This window comes from Cupressus sempervirens, chromosome 2 (genome assembly GCF_028749045.1).
Source record: "Cupressus sempervirens isolate cs-2001-9-10 chromosome 2, ASM2874904v1, whole genome shotgun sequence".
Taxonomy (NCBI): Eukaryota; Viridiplantae; Streptophyta; class Pinopsida; order Cupressales; family Cupressaceae; genus Cupressus; species Cupressus sempervirens.
In genome coordinates, this window is record NC_143119.1 from 335,719,215 (window position 1) to 335,739,142 (window position 19,928).

The following is a 19,928-nucleotide window of genomic DNA, read 5'->3' on the forward strand; positions in this document are numbered from 1 at the left end:
AAGAAAGATAAAACTAAACTACGAATAGGCATTATAGAATAAATAGTTTATTTTCCAGAGATTTATTTGGATTGACTAATAATATGATTAATAGGAGACTAGAGGTAGTTGAAATTCATCAAGGATACTAGATCGTGTATATGGGAACATAAGGCTGTATTGTATCAGTCTATCTTAAAGATGGAGATAAAATAGTTAAAAGTTATACTAGTAAAATTTACATACCCACTATTTTAATAGAGTTTTAGGATCAAACTATTAATAAGGGAGGTTTGGTTGCCACACTTTCAACTATAAGCATTAATTAATAATGATAGCTTAGAGGATGCAGGAGTATTGAAAGTTCGAGATCAATTTGACATTAACAAAAAATATTTTATTTTGTATTTATCTATTTTGTTTATATATTTATTATTTATAGTAGCTTGTGTAGGTTCAATGTATCTTGTGGTGTAATATTTGGCCATGAAGGTGGCCACCCAAGATGCAAAACATAAAAATGACAGAGAGTAAATATGACAAGAATAAACTACATTCTTGCCACTTTAATGTAATAGATTAATTAACTTCCTTCACTTCAATGAATCTATTGAAATGATATTACAAAGGAGGCCTTATGATTAAATAAACCAAGGTGAGAACATAGGAGTTCATAAGATTATGAAAAGTAATGATAGTATATTTCAGCAATCCATTACAATGTAAATGATATGCTTTTGGAATCATATTGTACACAACTCTTTTGCATCAAGTGTAAAACTATTTTGTACCCAATTTGATTCCATAAAGCATATCATTTATATTATGACATGTGTCTTAATCACTTATCATCTACATAAGATGAAATAAAGAAGGTTTCACATATCCATTAGAGGGGGTCACTCTCCAAAGTGGAATGATGTTTGTGCCACACATCTAGTAAAGGTGGATCATGATCAAAGGTGGAAAGGTGTTTGTGCGACACAATAAAAAAAAGGGTTAAAATTGGATAAATTGATAAGCCCATTAAAGATGGAAGTGACACTTTAGGTGGAAAACTTACCACCATCAAAAGTGAGAAATTTCATATGTGGTCTCCAAGTAAAATTAAGTAATATGAATGTCTAGAACCTAGGTGAATGCCTTACTATGGACATCAAATAAAAACATCAACATGTGATTATCATTGAAAAAGATAGATTCCAATTCATTCACTAACCCATTAGAGTTTTATTCTATTTTTTTTTTCTAGTTTATGGTGATTAATTGATATTTATAACAATAGTTGGTTATATTATAGTCTTTTTGGTCCTTGAAAGGAAGTAAGCATTTGAAATATCCTTCCTATATCAATATATGAGAAGAAGTGGAAAAAATGGATATATAATTACCACATAGTTATAAGCAAATAAACTTGATAGTAATATAATACGTTACAACAATTTGATTTGACAAACATTTCAATTGAACGGTACTCCATACAATGCTTAAATTGATCATCATGTTATTTGTTAACATAATAAACTAATTCCCTACTATAAGATATTAATTTAATAGGGCATTATCTTGTTTACTACTAAATTTTCACCTAATAGAGTCCCACCTGAAAGATTATACATTCATGGAAGAAGTTCAAAATACCACATAATATCTTAGAACTACCAATTATAAGGATGGGCTAGAAATTGAGATCCTAAGACAACGACAAGAATTTTAGGTATAAAAATAACATCGCCTATCCAAATAAACTAAAATTTGAATTAATAATCATTGAACTTGGCATGCTTATCATGGCGAGCCTTTTACGATATCTACTCTTGACCACCCGACCCTCTCTAGTAATAGACTTGAAAACTCAAATCAAATGTCAAATAAACCCATTTAAAGGTTGAATGATTTCCTATTTCAATCTCCACTTCAAAATGCTTAGTAATTTAGATCACAGGAGCCCTTAGTGTAAATCTAGAAACACATCCCACTTACACTAAGTTGTGTGATCTTATTCCAACATCTAAAATATTTTTCCTTTGACCACACCTAACAATTTAACTACTTGTAAATTAAGGCAACTTGATCTCTTCTCCATGAAAAAAAAACAACAATATCAACATCAGTGTTAGGTTCCAAGCCCAAAGCCAAGAAGTACGAGACAAAGAAAGTGGTAGACAAAAATGAGGTAAACCCAAATCATTTATGGCATGGAAATCTAACTAAAATTTATATTCCCAAGGTGGTGAAAATCATGGTGAGTTTTTCTTGGTGGTAGTTATTTTCCTCAAAAAATATCCCAAGAAAACTTATGGAAAAGATGTTTGGTGTGCAACAGTGTTTAGTTCCTTGATGGTTCTCATACAAAAGTGTTTGTAAAGAAGTTAGGCTAACATATCAACTTCCTATAATAATCTCGAGATAGAGCTTAAGAAAAACTCTTTAAATATTTACAAGAGTTATAGAAATTTAAAATAAATAAACATAAATACCACAATATAGTGATTTATGCAGTGAAACCAATTTCACAAAAAGTCCCACACTTCAAAAACTATCCAATATATTATTTTAAAATAAATAAGACAATAAAATATAGTTGTAGAGAAAACTTCTCACAAGAGTATCAACACTTAGAGATGTTGGGATAAATCTATAGATATAGTACTCTTATACTCAACTTCCATCACATCCATCTGATATATAAGAGATATAATGCATGAAACCATCTGTAGGACTAGAAAAATGAGTTAAATGCATAACATACTATGAGCAAATCACAAACTCAATCAACATATATTAGCACCCACTAGTCTACCATGAAAGCCAAACTAAACAAAAGAAAGCAAACATAATAAAAAACTCCCTTTTCTGTTTGTAGCTCCCATGTTCTTCGTTCTTCTCCAAATGATTGTAGCTCCAATTTTCCTTTAGTGCACACAAGATTGAAGCCAAAAGCTATGATGTGGATAATGCCATGAGAATACTTGAAGTATGATTTTATGTGAGAGAGAGAGAATGGAAAATGAAAATTAGTAGACACTCAAAAACTCAAAGATTCAAGGACTCAAGACTTAAGCATTCTAGCTTTTAAGGACCCAAAATGAGAGAAAGAGTGTTAATTTTATAATTTTCATGTAGGGTGAGAGCATTGGATTTGTCACCTACAGACATGCAATGTGGCAAGAGATTCCTATGACGCATATGACAAAATATGCCAAATGTAAGATTCTATGACACATGAGAGTCAAATTTGGCTAAATGTGGAAGAGAATCTATGACGCGTCATAAGATTCCTCAACCCACTTAAAGCCAAGAATCTATGATGAATAAGCCAAATAGGGACATGCATAAGAGGTAATAATAATTTCTATGACGCATATGACAGAATATGCCAAAAGTAAGATTCTATGACACACGAGAGTCAAATTTGGAAGAGAATCTATGACGCATCATACGATTCCTCAACCCACATAAAGCCAAGAATCTATGACGAATAAGCCAAATAAAGACATGCGTAAGAGGTAAGAATATTTGATTATGAAAAATCTCAGCCAAGTGTCAAAGGAGAACCCACGAGGTGTCACATCCAAGTGTCATGATGATGAAATATTTTATGGAATATTTGAATTAAAAATCCTTTTATTCCACAAAATAAGAATTAGTAGAGAATGGAATTAATGATAGAAAATGGAACTTAGGAAATTGTAAATTTCCATGGTTTGCAGATAATGAATCAATTAATTAATAAAATTAATTAATTGAGCATGATAATCAAGAAGAATAATTAGTGAGAATAATAGAATTAAATTATGGGTTATTTAATCCTATAGAGAAAATTAGTAGATGATTGGCCAAATTGATTAAATGAATGCGACCGTATCCTTTGATGAAAATGTGACGATGATGGATATCGAATAAGATGATGAAAAGGTAGACCAAAGCCATGGTCAAATTAATTGATAGATCAAAATTGATAACATGCCAAGGATACATGACATGAATTAATTGATATGTAACATTTAACCGACATTGTAAATGCTATAGGATTGAAATTGATTGATAAGGTTTGATCATAATAACACTAACGGACACTGTCAATATTATTAAAATAGTTGATGATGCCATGATCTGACATTGAAAGCCTCAAAAATGTCAAAGATTGAATGACATGAATGATATTTTGACCTAGCATTGAGAGCCATGACAGTACTAAGGTCAGATTGATAAGATTGATAAGTTGATAGCTTTCCAAGGCACTGAAAGCCACAGCAATGCCTAGGAGTGGATAAATGATGATTGATTTGAGATGTTTGATATGTTTCGGGTTGATTAGGACTGATTTTGAGTGATTTTGGGTTGATTTGGGGTGATTTCAAGTTGATTTAGGGTGATTCTGAGTTGATTTGATATGATTCTGATTTGATATGAAATTGATACAAAAGGGGATACAAATGACAAAATATGGTCAATCTAGCCAAAGGATTGAAGTTAGTAGAATGTGAAAATGGGATGAATTAGTATGAAGAGGTGATGAGGTCGTAGATGCAAACCATTTTTGAGTGTCTACACTGTCCAAAAAAGTTGTGCCTAATTTATCTCCCATCCAAGATGCCCTATAATTTTTCAAAACATACACCAACATATGTAACTTCCTTTTACAACTCATTTAAATGTGTCCAACACATCTTTTATGTTTCTAATACTAGAAGACCTAATCACTAGATGTCATAAGTTTTGATCCACGTGTCCATGACAAATCATTTGAAGCACCACAAAGCTCTTGAAGTACTCTATCAAGATTCAACCCAACTAATCATCATTTAGGTGATGATTCACTTTACCATACATATATTCAAATTGAATGGGAATCAATGATAGGCTTATTGTGTCAAGAACATTTAATCAAATTAGTCAATTATTATAAAATAATTAAAATAAAGTTGTAGATAGATAATAAAAGAATGGATAGAACATAGCTAAATAGTATAAAACTTTTGATGACATAATATATTAAGGGTTTCATAAATAATTTAATTAAGCCTCTATCATTATATGAGAAATTTAGGAATGTGTCATTGAAATCTTGCAAATGAACATTATGATCTTGTTTTCTATAGTAAAATTCAAATCTTAATGCCATGAAGTCAATGGGAAGTTGGATAAATAACCATTTCAAATAAGATGTGTATAATTTGGAGGATTGTATATAATATCTACCCATCCACATATTCTAAAGTTGATCAAATTCCTTTGACGGTGTATCCAAGATAGAGATCAGAATATTTGTGTTGTGTAGAGTGTGGAAAATAATGGATGAAATATAAAGGGGGTGAGTTGTAATACGTAATGAGATTATGGTAGAAAAAGAAACCATGTTCGCATCATATAATAATTAAGCAGTCTTAAGATGAGAAGGAATAGCGGTATGAGAAACATAGGTGTATGAAATGGTTCTAGTAGGTGTATGCCTATGAGTAGGTGTTGGAGGATGAGAGGTAAGTAGAATAATAGTGGATAATAGTGTTTGGGTAATTTTGGGAGAGGATAATCTTTGGTAAAATTCATAAGAATGCCATCATTATGTAGAATATATGTGCTATCAAGAGCACCCAACAATTCTATTTAAGAGCATTCACTCATTCATTTGAAATCATACATGTTTCATCAACGAATGATAAGGTTATAAAAATAATAATTATATAAGTTACATGAACATGCATCACCCTAAGTCCACTACAAATTTGATTGGCTTTGATCTTTGTTCTAAAGTTATTAAATAAGTCAAACTAGGGATTTTCTAAGAACATAACTCTTATGGTTCAATAGATTTTTTCAAAGGTGTTTGTAAACAACAACATTTAGAAGCTCAAGGAAAGTCAACACCACTAATCATATTTATATTAGTTCCACTCCAATGTCTTAAAACTCAATTTCACACATTAGGCTGAATTTGCCACTTCTAAAGATTAATTCTACATCTGCATATGTAAAGCAAAGAAGAGTCCAATTAATTGATGAATCATAAGACATTGTTTTCATTATCCAAAAAATCCAAGATTACATGGTTAATTAGTTTCATGTGTGATCAACAAAACTTTCATTTTTCTAAGTTGATTTTTTATGTAATTGACTACATTATTTAAATAATCTAGATGCCTAATGTAAATCATTTATATTTCCTATACTAGTGAACTCAAATTTTTTATATGACCTAATGTTTTGGCCTTGAAAATTCATCCTCTCTTCACTGGGGCTTTCAAAATCTATTTTTTTGAGATTTAGTCAAAATTTAAATTGTAAAAGCTTAAGACTCAAATCAACATTTTCAAATATGAATCTGGTCAAAGTTTTGAGCAAGATTGGGATCATTCTGAAAGAATGGATGATAATAATATTGGGATGCGGTGATGTTGTGAGCCCAACTCTCATAGACTAATCACCATATTAAAGACACACTAATCAAAATATAAGAAATATGTCCAAGATGTTGACATCAATTGGTTAAAACATTAAATTATCCCCGTGAGACCCAAGTTCACTTCTAAAAGGGACGACTTATATGGAATTTTAAGTTCAACTCATGTGTTATTCTCATTGTAGATTCATGTTGGACCATTAGTGCCAAAAAGATAGAGAAGAGAAGAACAAATGATATTTCCTAGTAGACATAGTTACCAAGCCATGCTATTGTGCTTGAGTAAAGGAGAAGAAATAAGTATAAGTATGATAGTAATAACCAAGCTCAATATACATTGAGCAATCCAATACTCATCGAGAAGAGACATCACCAGGAAGATCAAGCTTAACCAAGCAGGAAGGTCACTGAGTGACAACAAAGTTATAAAGCCTTACAAAGGATACATAAATCTTTAAAATGACACAAGATCTTAAGAACAACAATCTCACTAAGCAAAAAACTACATTTACAAAGATCAAGAAAATGACTTGATAAGATTTATTGGTAAATGTGATTTGATTGTTTATGATTCCAACATAGAATGGAAGCCAATGAACTAAAAGGAAAGAAAATAATGGAACAATGGTGACTCTAGATCATTGATTTAGATCAAGTGTGATTTCTAGAACATTCCTAAACCCTAATGTGGTCAAGGATCATAGGAGGAAAAAGATACATATTTAAGGACCTATAGGGAACAATTTATAGATTGATGTTGGTGTTATTCCTGCTAAAATATTGTTGTTGTTGAAGATGTTTTCTATTAGAGGGTTATACTAGAAGTTCAAGGAGGAAGTTCTACTACAAACCAAAGATTCAAGTAGCATAAGGAAGGATTTGAAACATCCTTCATAGGAGGTGAATAATTGAGAAGAAGAGTGATTTGATCAAGCAAAGTAAGTTGCAATTATATAGATCATTTTCATTGCTATTTTCTAATCATTGTAATAGTAAAATCTTTTCACAAGGTAGACCTAACAATATTATTGTAAATATCTTAATAGAGTACACACTCAGTATAGTGTTGTAAAATCTTTGCAAAAGGTAGATCTTTATAGATTTGATTATATTACTCCTAGTAGAGTAAGTCACTAGAAGTGATACCCCATTGTAGCCTTAATAAGGCAACCTCTTACTGCAGTAGTGATGGATTTGTGGGTACCATCCCCACAATAGTTTTCCCTCTAACTACCTTGGGTTTCTACGTGACCAAATCACCTTTTTATGTTTCATGTTGTTGATTTATGTTTACATGCATATGTCAAGATATATTAGCTATATTTACTTTCATATAAATATTGAAGTAATGTATGTGTATGTTTACGAAGTGGATAAAAATACAAAGGGGTAATCAAATTTGAAAAGGCATAAAATTTTTAGAGGATATTGATTTACACCTCTCCCGCTCCTCTTAGCATCCTTCCTTTCCTAATTAATCCAACATTTTGGTCTTCCATAATTGGCTTCTAGTGTGACAATGGTTTCTAATTAAGTGGATTTCTAAGTTGTGACCATTGGTCTCCATAAGTGATTTCTAGTTTGGTTTCCCTTAAAGAAAATAGTATCGATCTCATTGTTGTACTCATAAGAGCTTGTATTGGTCTCATATTGATGCTTAAATGGTCCAAGCTATTTAGAATGATGGTTTAATGACATCCACATTACTGGTAATGGAGATAAATAAAGCTTCAATCATGAGATGTTTGTTTCTAAGTAGATTATTTTCCTTGCAGTCCAATTACTTATTGTTCAACTTTTGTGGATGATTGTTTCTCCTACTAGTCTATGTAATGCATTACTAGGTGATCTTTATAGCAGCTACAATCTATAGAATTATAGAACTCTATTCTACCAAAATGTATCCTCTCCTAAACCTACCCAAATTGGTGGCCAACCTATAGAGACTAGCATTGAGCTTCTAATTCATTTACTCCACAAATATAGAAAAACAATTATTATTCATTATTAAAAAAAAACATAATCTTAATGCACAATATATATATATATATATATATATATATATATCCAACGCTTGATATGGAAAAGATCCTTAGAGGTAATTTATATTCTTTTCAATTAAATTTTATTTAATTAGTCAATAGGCTTTTAGTTGAAGGCTTGACTTTGTACTTTTATGTCCAAAAACTTATCTTACATTATAAAACTACTCCACTAGAAACAAGTTTTCCCAAAGTGCCAAACCTCTTAAGAGCACTTGACAAATCTCCTTATGACAGAAATGCACCAGATTTGACATTTTGTTTTATATATTAACTAAATAAAAAATCAAAAAACTTGATTCTATGACTTTTTAATTAATTAATAAATAAAAATAAAACATCAAATCTGATACATATATTCTGCTAAATAGACATCACCCTTTGCACACCCAGCTACCAGCCACCAGCTACCATGACACCTCAACATAACCATTCAAAACACTGCAAAGAACAAGAAAAATACATAGCCCTATTATGAAAAATGGGCATGCAGGCCAGACACTACCTCCTCCTATCGCTTGTCCTTGAATCCCCATTTCGCCAGCATCTCTTCAAGGGTCTCACTCAGCATAACCCCACCCACAATCTCGGTCCCAAACTTGGGCATGTGCTTCATCTTCGTGGGTCTCGAGAAAAAAATTCACTTCCAATTTTATTGCAAGCTGCACCTCCTATGTGCTCTCAACAAACTAGATCGCTCACTAGTTGTGGACAAAAATGCAAAAACCATCCAGTTCAAAAGCTCCGATGCCTCTAGATAGTTCTACAACACACCACCCAAAATCATGAAGATAGTGTACATTATGTGAGAAAATATTAAAAAAAAATTCAATCACAAAAAACAACCTAACCCTAAGATTTGCTTGGGAACAACTATTATTGAGTGATAAATTTTGCTCGGTAACCAAAAAATAAGGTAGCAGGAGAGGTTATCGAGTGAACTCAGTAAACACACAACTTAGTAACCAAAGGATATCGAGTGAGCTCGGTAAATGAAGAGCTCACAACTTGGTAACCAAAGAGGGTGTGATTACCAAGTGAACTCGGTAGGCAAAGCGATTACCGAGTGAACTTGGTAGCCACAAGAGAGTGGAGCTCGGTAGATGAAGACACCGAGTGAACTCGGTAGACACTGTAGAGAGGAGCTTGGTAGATGAAGGCACTGATTGAACTCGGTAATGATTATAAAATTAAAACTCAAGGTAAAGGGCAAACCGAGTGACAAACTTCCAGGGTGAATGATTTCACCATTAAAACCAGAAACTCAAAGCTTGAAACTTCCAAATAAACTTTCCAAAATGCAATGAATAGAAGAAGGAAAATAATGGATTCGAGTATGCCTGCTTACTTTCTATTCAAATCTAATTCAAACTATTAGAAATCTGGGAGCATTCGGCTTCAACCAGAAAACCCTAAAAATAACCCTAAAATTTTAGAACTTCAAAAACTTTAGGCTTCAAACTTTAAACATTAAACGTGTAGCTCTAATGGCTGCATACAAAAATGCCTGGAGCAATCACTGCTTCAATAGGAAAAATGAAAAAAAAAAGCTATAAACTTACAGAATGACACAAAGGAGCACGTGCTACTACAGGCATGAATAACACTTCCTCCTGTCTCTGCACCAATGGATCTACTGATCACTTTTCCTTCTTTCTTCTTTGCAATTTCTGAGCTCTTTCTCTTTCTTAACTAACTAATCAAAATGAATGATAAAACATTCCTTTTGTCTTTAGCAAAATTATTTTCCCTCTCATTTTCAATTTCAAAATCTCACCTGCCCGTAATAGATTTTTTGAACGTTCAGGGTGGTAGGTGGGCGTTTGGCTCTAGGGAGAAACAACCAACCACAATTAATATTCCAACACTCCCCCTTTATCCCAAGCCAAACAAATAAGGATCACTACTGATCCAAATAAACTACACCAAGACACTCTCTTAGGTGTACAAAACTTTCAATGTCTAATGGCTTGGTAAAAATTTTTGCTAGCTATTGTTCAGACTTGCAATATTCAATTTTGATATCCCCATTCTCCACCAACTCTCTGATAAAGTGATATCTGATCTCTATGTGTTTGCTTCTCCCATTGAAGACTGGATTCTTAGACAAAGCAATATATGAGATGTTGTCACAATAAATTGTGGTTCCATCTCCTTGCCTTTCATTCAGATCTGTCAAGATCCTCCTTAGCCAAATAGCTTGACATGCTGCTGCATTTGCTGCTATGTATTCAGCCTCTACTTCACATCCATTTGAAATACCTTCCACTTGTGTTGAGCTGCAATTGCTATGACAACACGCATGGTTTCCATTCTTGCAACAGGGGAATAGGTCTCATCATAATCTCTTCCATACTACTATTTTTAGCCCTTGACTACTAGCCTTGCCTTATGCCTATCAATATTGCCTTCAACATTGCATTTGGTCTTGTAGACCCATTTCACTCCAATCACTTGCTTCTTGGGAGGCAAATTAGTTAGCTCCCATGTCTCATTCCTTTCTATGGCATCTATTTCCTCATCCATGGCCTTACACCATTTCTTCTCCTTAATAGCTTCTTCAAAATATATTGGATCACTATGAGAAAATAATGCAAAATTAACACTCTCATCATAATCTTCATACCTTTCATCTTGGTATATCTCCCTAAGACTCTTGGTCTTTCTTGGTAACAGGGAGGAGAGTGTGGGATTAGAATCTTCGCTACTATTGCTTGGCCCTGACACTCTGTCATGCCTAGAGGAGCTCGGTAATGACTGAGGCTGCTTGCCTTTCCTTCTATCTACTCCTTCTTCTTGATGTTCATCAGCATCCTCTTCACTCATGATTGGCACTTTACTTGAAGTGCTTGGTGATTCATCAATTGAACCATACCAAGACTGATTTGCAAGAAATTCCACATCTCTTGAAAGCATCATCTTGTTATTCAGTGGGTCATACAATTTGTATGCCTTTGATTCTGGACTGTACCCTGTGAAAATGCATTTCACACCTTTGTTATCAAATTTTTTCCTTTTCTCTTTATGCACATGTGCATATGCAACACATCCAAATACCCTTAAGTGTTAAACTGCCCATCTTCTTCGTGACCATGCTTCCATTGGAATTCTGTCACGAACTGCCTTTGTGGGACACCTATTGATTAGGTAAACTGTTGTTGCCACAGCCTCTCCCCAAAATTCAGTTGTGAGACCTTTCTCTTTCATCATGCTCCTTTCCATTTCAACAATGGTCCTATTCTTTCTTTCAGCCACTCCATTCTACTGTGGTGTATAGCTAGTTGTGAGCTCTTTCTTTATGCCATGTTTCCTGCAAAAATTTACAAAAGAATTGGAGGTATACTCCCCTCCTCTATCTGATCTGAGGACCTTGATGTAATGTCCACATTCTCTTTCAGCCTGGGCTTTAAATTCTACAAATTTATCAAATGCTTCAGATTTATTCTTTAAAAAATACACCCATGTCCTACGATTGAAATCATCTATGAGTACCATTTTCCATTTTCCATTTAATGAGTACCATTCATTATAATAAATTCATCCACCTAAATGCAGGGATAAAGCCAACCCACGAAAAGTGGGTTAATTCCTCGGTCGTTTCTGAGCTAGAATGGCTTAAATATCACACACTAAGTTTAATTCTTAGATCAAAAGTGTTAAATAGTCAAAGTTGACTTTTTTTCTGAAACTTAATTCTTCCCTTAGTGTGTAATGTTTTAGCTAGACATCATCCTAACTCATAAGGGCCCGTTTGATGAGTGGAATAGGGATACGTATTCCAAAAATTTTGAATTCCTTGTTTGGATGCACCAAAATGAGATTGGAATACGAAGTAAAAATGGAATACGTATTCCATTTTTGGCCCAAAAATGAGGTTTTGCAATTCCACCAAAATAGGTATTATTGGAATATGTATTCCTATTCTATTTTTAAAATTTTTAGCAAACATAAATTTTTGGGTCCGCAAATTTTTATCAAATATTGGCTGAACCAAACAGAGAACAGGAATGCATTCTATTCCGAAATACATATTCCTATTCCGCTCACCAAACGAACCCTAAGTTTTTCATTTTGCAATTTGATTTCCTTTGCATAATGTTTGTGAGATTTTGACATTAGTAGTGCTTTAAACTTGAGGATGTCAATTGCTTTGGTGTTTTCTCGACCCACAGTACACATAGTTTGCTTTAATCTGCAGTTGTGAATAATATTCCTGCACTAAGAGCTTTAATAGCCATCGACAATAATTAGTGATGAATCATGTTACATTTCAGTATACAACTTTGCAACATGTAACCTTTTGGTTCATAGAACAGGCGTCCATGGTGTATTATTCTACAACATTTCCTCACTCCCATGCCCATCTGTTCTACTCGTTAGGGCCTCTATATTTGCAACTAGAGGTAATCCAATCTGAGATTAATGTTAAACCTTAGACAAAGAAAATTCTGACCACAGCCATGTTCCCAATTCCTATGCTCAATTAGGCACAAGGATTTATAGATGTCTGTTAGCAAAAAATAGTTTCAACTAAAATCTTCTTGGTAAATTCAAAAATTAATTAATTAGTTGTTGCTCTTTATGAGCTACTATCAAGAAAATAACACAGCTGCACTGCATGTGCAAACTGACATCTCTCTCATATTTAAATAATAGATGACAGGCGAATTAGCAACTTATTGATGGATAGATCATATTTCATGCACTCATGATACGGCACAAGTTCATTTTTGGGGGATTCCATTGACTTCAAGCTTGGCTATGGAAAAGGATGTTGGCCAAGGGTCAAGTCAGGTGACCAATCACCATTTGATGGACAAGTAATGGGAAGCTCCCTCTCTCGTTACAACACAGACAAGTTGCTTTTGTATCTACAGAGTTCCAATAAGGGTGTACCTGGCGGTGCTATTAATCAGGGCATTCCTCAGTACCTGCAAAGCACTAGGGGACATGTGAGTCAAGCTCTGACACTCTCATCATCTTCCTTCGGTGAAGATCTTGCAGGGTTAGGTGTAGCATCAGCTACTTTATCAGGAATCTCTGACTCTGGGTGTGCTCTCTCTCTTCTGTCATCGAACTCCTGGACCTCAAGGGGGGCTCCAGGTTCAGCCTCATTTGATCACATTACCCCAAGGAGTGTTGGTGTTACAATGGATCAGCTTATACAAGAAACCACTCAGCCTCTCATGGTGCACCAGCAAGCAGCACAGCGCAACTTTGGTCTTGTCTCGCCAGACAAATTGCTAACTAATAGCTCCCAGTCCTCCACAAGTGGCTTTCCTGTAAGTTTAGATAAAGAGCACCAAGGAGAGCAACTAGGTGGTATTGGAAACTATGAAGGACACATGTTCAGGTTGTTGCAGGGAAATAATTTTAGAGGTTCCCATCCAACAACTTCCCAAGATATTGAACGCACCATGGACTTGATGCACAGGACTTTACAGGCACAAACTAGTAATTCACATGGTCAAGCTGTTATGATGCATCATGATGGTAGGCAGTTTACAGACTCACAGCTGTTGAGGTCATTTGAATCGTCTGTTTATGACACTAACCAAATGCTTTAGCTTTCATTATGTTTATTGTATGGGCATCATTGTTTCGCTTTCAAGAATCTTGAAGCTAAACTGTTTAAGCTTCATTATGGAACTGTTGAAGGCTTTTGGCTGTAAAAACAAATTTCGTTCAATTTTTATTATCAGGTTGTTTGTTATGCTAGTTATCATGTTTATTCATGTTTTGTCTTATAGCTTTCTTCATCTTTTCTTGCCAGTAGCTGAATTTGTTTGCTAGATTTGTAAAATTAGGTGCATTCTTATATTGGTCTATTAATTTTTAAGAGGCAATGCACTCATTACACTTTTAATCACCGCTTTTAAGATTGTACTGATTGAACACATGGCTATTTAGAAAGCTGACCAAAAATATGGTTGAAAAGAATAAAAATTTGAAATAACTCCTTTCCAACAGCTCATTTCCTAATTAAAAAATATGCAGTACTGTTCATGAAATTGAAATTAATAGCTTTATGCTAACTGGAACTAAACACTGGATAAAACTGAAATCAGAATATTCATTACTAGCAAATGTTGTGCTCGGGGTATTAGAAGAGGCACATAAACAAAGGTAAACTCGGCATCCTGAAAAAAGAATCATATATATCTTTTAGCAACTGCCTTGAAATAGTCTATTTGTACGTTAGTTTTTCGATGGTTTTGAGCATTATGGACATTTGAATCGTCTATTTTAATAGACCACATAATCTAGCTTTCTTCATGTTTCATCATATAGGTATTATTGACAGGTCCTAAAATGGAAACTGCTCAAACCTTGTTATGAAATTACTGAAATGGAACTGTTTAAGCCGTGAAAATTTGCACTAAGAGAGTAATGTGCCTTTCGATTATTTCCACTTTTATGTTACTCTTGTAATTATCTTTAATTAGAGTCTGTTGTTATATAGCTTAAAACCTATTTATCTTTTTAAAATCATTATTATTCCTCTATTGTTGTCTTCTTCAATTTTCTTTGCAACGGTTTTGAATATGTTAACTGGATTTTCTGGCTTCTACTTATATCCATATCATCGGAGAATTATATCATTATGAATGTATAGGTTATGAAGTTGTATTGATGGGAATCAAAATATCATTCATCTCATTCAATCTTTGACATTGTTGAGGCTTTCAATGTCAGATCATGGCATCATCAACCATTTTAATAATATTGATAGTTTCCGTCAGTGTTATTATGATCAAACCTTATCAGTCAATTTCAATCTTGTAGCATTTAAAATGTCGGTTAAATGTTACATATCAATTAATTCATGTCATGTGTCCTTGGCATGTTATCAATTTTGATCTATCAATTAATTTGACCATGGCTTTGGTCAACCTTTTCATCATCTCATTCGATATCCATCATCGTCACATTTTCATCAAAGGATACAATTGCATTCATTTAATCAATTTGGCCAATCATCTCCTAATTTTCTCTATAGGATTAAATAACCCATAATTTAATCTTATTCTTTCTAATTATTCTTCCTAATTATCATCCTCAATTAATTAATTTTATTAATTAATTAGTTTATCATCGTCAATTAATTAATTTTATTAATTAATTGATTCATTATTTGCAAACCATGGAAATTCTTAATTCCTAAGTTCCATTTTTCATCATTAAATCCATTTTCTGCTAATTCTTATTTTTTGGAATAAGAGGATTTTTAATTCAAATATTCCATCATCATGACACTTGGATATGACACCTCGTGGATTCTCCTTTGACACTTGGCTGAGATTTTTCATAATCAAATATTCTTATCTCTTACGCATGTCCCTATTTGGCTTATTCGTCACAGATTCTTGGCTTTAAGTGGGTTGAGGAATCTTATGACCGGTCATAGATTCTCTTCCAAATTTGACTCTCGTGTGTCATAGAATCTTACTTTTGGCATATTCTGTCATATGCGTCATAGGAATTATTATTACCTCTTACGCATGCCCTATTTGGCTTATTCGTCATAGATTCTTGGCTTTAAGTGGGTTGAGGAATCTTATGATGCGTCATAGATTCTCTTCCACATTTAGCCAAATTTGACTCTCATGTGTCATAGAATCTTACATTTGGCATATTCTGTCATATGCGTCATAGGAATCTCTTGCCACATCGCATGTCTGTGGGTGACAAATCCAATGCTCTCACCCTACATGAAAATTATAAAATGAGCACTCTTTCTCTCATTTTGGGTCCTTGAATCCTGGAATGTTGAAATCTTGTGTCCTGGAATCTAGAATGCTTAAGTTTTAAAAATCCAAATTGTTGAATCTTTGAGTCTCTACTTCTTTGCATGTTGCATGTTGCTATCATTGTTATCACCAAAAAGACTGATTTGTTAGTGTCTGATACAACCACTAAACTTATAGAGGGGAGTGTTGAACATTTTTCCAACAATATCCCCTCAGCGTTACTTGAGCATTACCTGACATTTTGAGGATTCGAACTTGGACCACTTGTTAGAGTGGAGTTGCCATTGCACCAAAAGACCGATCTGTCAGTGCCCAATAGAACTACTCAACTTATGGTACATAAGAGGTAGTTAAGCCCTTGTCACGGGTCCTGAGGGGAGCGTTGAATATTTTGCTAGCAGGATTTTGGCTGTGCAGGCCTGTAAGTTTGCAAAAAATTTGGTCACTACGGATTTTACCCTATAAAAACAATGGAGTACATGGATGATTTGGAAAAGGGAAGCATGGGTGGCAATGGAGATATTAAAAAGGCTCTCTTAGAGAAAGGAAGCACACGTCTAACCATATCCAAATCTGGTTGTCATGGCGGTAAAGATGCTAGAAAGGCAGATAATGTTGAAATCTTCTGTGGAAGTGCTATAACTGCAATATTATGTACATTAATAGTTGCCCTGGGGCTTGTACAGTTTGGTTTCTGTGTAAGTTATAGTTTCTTATTTGAATAGATTGATTTTTAATCCATGCATCCATTACAAGAGTCGACCTGAATAAAAAAAGGAAGTTTCTGACAGTAACGTTCTTGCAGATTGGATACTCTTCGCCCACACAAAGTGGGATCATCAATGATCTTGGGTTAACTGTTTCCCAGGTACTATTATTTGATGAATGCATTTTTGCAATAGGATAGAATATAGTTTATGTGGTAGATCCTAATATAGAGTCTTGTTGTTTCTGTCAGTTCTCCTTATTTGGATCTTTAACTAATGTTGGAGCCATGGTGGGTGCAATAATTAGTGGACAAGTTGCTGATTATATTGGACGGAAAGGGGTAAGTGCCTTCAATGTTTTTCTTTCTTTACTAAAATAAATTTATATGTTAGACCTAATATGCTACCGCTAAAGGGATACAGTGCAAGATTTTGTCTTGTACATCTAGTAGCAATGATGGTCATATAAATTCTTTTTTGTACCCAGTCTTTAAAGATGAGTGCAATTAACACACATTTAGATTTGCATAACCTCTTCTTTGTTTGTGTGTAGGCATTACTAGTAGCTTCCATTCCCAACATTCTTGGGTGGCTTGCTATTTCTTTTGCCAAGGCAAGCTAATTTTCCTTTGATAAAATGATAGCTAAACGAATAAGAAGTTTGGTAGTGATTTTCCTTTGGACCATAAGGAAATTCCTCTTTTTCATGTCATCACCCTATGGTTACAAGATTCTTCATTTTTGTACTTGGGAAGAGTGCTCACAAGCTTTGGAGTGGGAGTCATCTCATTCACTGTAAGTCAATTTTTTTTCACAATCTAGAACAAGCCTATTGTTGTCATTTTTAAGCCATAAATTATTACACTTAATAAATTAAAGAGCATACAGGCACGTGGACAGCTATGAATCTAACCATATCATGGTTCTTTTAGGTACCAGTATACATATCTGAGATTGCACCAAAGCATTTGCGAGGAGGTCTTGGGGCAGTAAATCAGGTCTATTTTGTAAACTCAAAATTCTTTTGTATATTAATCATGATAATAGTCCTAATATAAAGTGTAATTTGATACAGTTTTGAATCTTATACTTAATTGATTTTTCAACAGCTTTCTGTGACAATTGGTATTATGCTGGCATATCAATTTGGACTGTTCCTTTCATGGCATCCTCTTGCAGTTGCAGGTACCTTTTATTATGCTTTTGCTGGGTGAATTTTAAAAAATAAATTAGATTTTTAACTTTTATGAAAGAAATGATAGGTTGACAACTTTAGCTGGACAGGTATGATCCCTTGTGCCCTTTTGGTATTCGACCTCTTCTTCATACTGGAATCCCCAAGATGGCTGGTGAGCATATTTCACATACAGATACATTTTGAAATGATATTATTCAATTATCGCTAACAATTTTAAAATGACATTTACTATACAAAGAAACTTATTTGGCAAATTTATGATTACTTGAGTGCAGGCAAAAGTTGGTAATGATAGTTTTGAAGCTTCACTACAAGCACTCCGAGGATCTAATATTGATGTCTCCCTTGAAGCAATTGAAATCAAGGTGCTACAATTTCTCCAAGATGAACTGCATTTTTTGCCTGTTCCATTAATTGCATCATCAAACTTCTTACTGTGTTTTCAATATTCTACCACTTTGAGGAGTCATCTGCTTTTGTACAGATTTTGCTTTTTTTTTAAGCTTTTCCTATCGTGAATGGGATTTAATTGTCTATTAGTTAACATCACCTCTATAATGGTAGAAGTTTGTCTAACTAATGGAAATATTATGAGTCTAGAGCGTCATGGAGATGAATAGTCAGCAAAGTAGAATCAAATTCGGTGAGATCTTTGAATGGAGATATGCCCTTCCTCTCACTGTGAGTTACATCTTAAGATTTCCCCATTTGACCAATTTACACAAGTAGGTTTATCAGTCAACAACTACTTCATTCTTCCAAAATGGACACAACTCACAATTTTGTATGCTGATATTGTCTTGAAATGGGAGACTGCAGATTGGTATTGGGCTGCAACTTTTGCAGCAATTAAGTGGATAGCTCCCATTTCACTTAGCTCCCATTTCACTTAGCATTATATCAAATGGGATAGTGCTTTTGATTCTAAACTTGTTTGTGATCATATGCTTTTGGATTCCCTTGATTTTCTTCCATTCTGAGGCTTAAGTGTTGATGGTCAATGACTCACACCCATAAAAACAATCAGTAGAACAATCCTAAATGCTTGCCTCTCAACACTTGTTTTGGAGAGCATAAAATGTCTTCCATCTTTCTAATGTTCTTTTCTTTCTGCAACCATTTCATCTTAGTTTTTTGTTGAATTCAATCCTACGATATAAGGGTATTTTTTCAAAATAAAACTTATGTTGATAATGCTTTTAACAATTAGAGAAAATCAAGACTTTAGTCTTTTTGATATTGACCTATAGTAACAATATTTTGCAAAAGTGCTCAAGGGAAAAAGAGAGTAGTTGTCCGCATAAAGCAACAACCTGATTAAATATTCTCTCAACTTGATACCCTCAGTATTTTGCATGTTTAACCACTCTTCAAGTTTGTCAATGTATAAGCCAAACAAACATAGTAGGTGATAGTGGGCAACCTTGTTTGACCCCAATATCGCTCATGAAACATTTTATAAGCCAAACAAACATAGTAGGTGATAGTGGGCAACCTTGTTTGACCCCAATATCGCTCATGAAACATTTTATAAGCGAAACAAACATAGTAGGTAATAGTGGGCAACCTTGTTTGACCCCAATATTGCTCATGAAACATTTTAAAATGTCAATTAAAGTTTTGATTTTGAAATGTTAGCTAAATTTTTGAATTTAAAATGCTGACTCAAGTTCTGATTTTGAAATGTTAGCTAAAGTTTTGAATTAAAAATGCGGACTCAAGTTTTGATTTTGAAATGTCAACTGAAGTTTTGTATAGGGATCCTTAATTCTTCCATTTTGACCTAAAGCTTGTCCTTAGGGACAGTGTAGAGAGCCTTTCTAAAGTCAACAAAACAACAAAAATACC

At 33.9% G+C, this 19,928-nt stretch overlaps 1 protein-coding gene and 1 pseudogene across 1 annotated transcript; both read left to right on the top strand.

Annotated features, from left to right (window-relative positions):
- The window catches only part of LOC149572483 (uncharacterized), a 40,603-nt pseudogene extending 26,597 nt beyond the window's left edge, over positions 1–14,006 (top strand).
- A 2,639-nt stretch (positions 14,007–16,645) lies between these two features.
- On the top strand, positions 16,646–18,941 carry LOC149572484 (sugar transporter ERD6-like 6). Its single transcript, XM_089815846.1, has 10 exons — positions 16,646–16,873; positions 16,981–17,043; positions 17,134–17,223; positions 17,436–17,495; positions 17,815–17,880; positions 17,992–18,067; positions 18,167–18,231; positions 18,356–18,445; positions 18,681–18,761; positions 18,900–18,941. The coding sequence occupies exons 1-10, from the start codon at positions 16,646–16,648 to the stop codon at positions 18,939–18,941; spliced, it is 861 nt and encodes a 286-aa protein (XP_089671972.1).
- Positions 18,942–19,928: the final 987 nt, after the last annotated feature.

Coding starts and splice junctions, on each gene's coding strand:
- LOC149572484 (XM_089815846.1), top strand. CDS start 16,646: ATGGAGTACATGGATGATTTGGAAAAGGGAAGCATGGGTGGCAATGGA. Junction 17,224..17,435: donor ATTATATTGGACGGAAAGGG/GTAAGTGCCTTC, acceptor GTTTGTGTGTAG/GCATTACTAGTAGCTTCCAT. Junction 17,496..17,814: donor TTGCTATTTCTTTTGCCAAG/GCAAGCTAATTT, acceptor TGGTTCTTTTAG/GTACCAGTATACATATCTGA.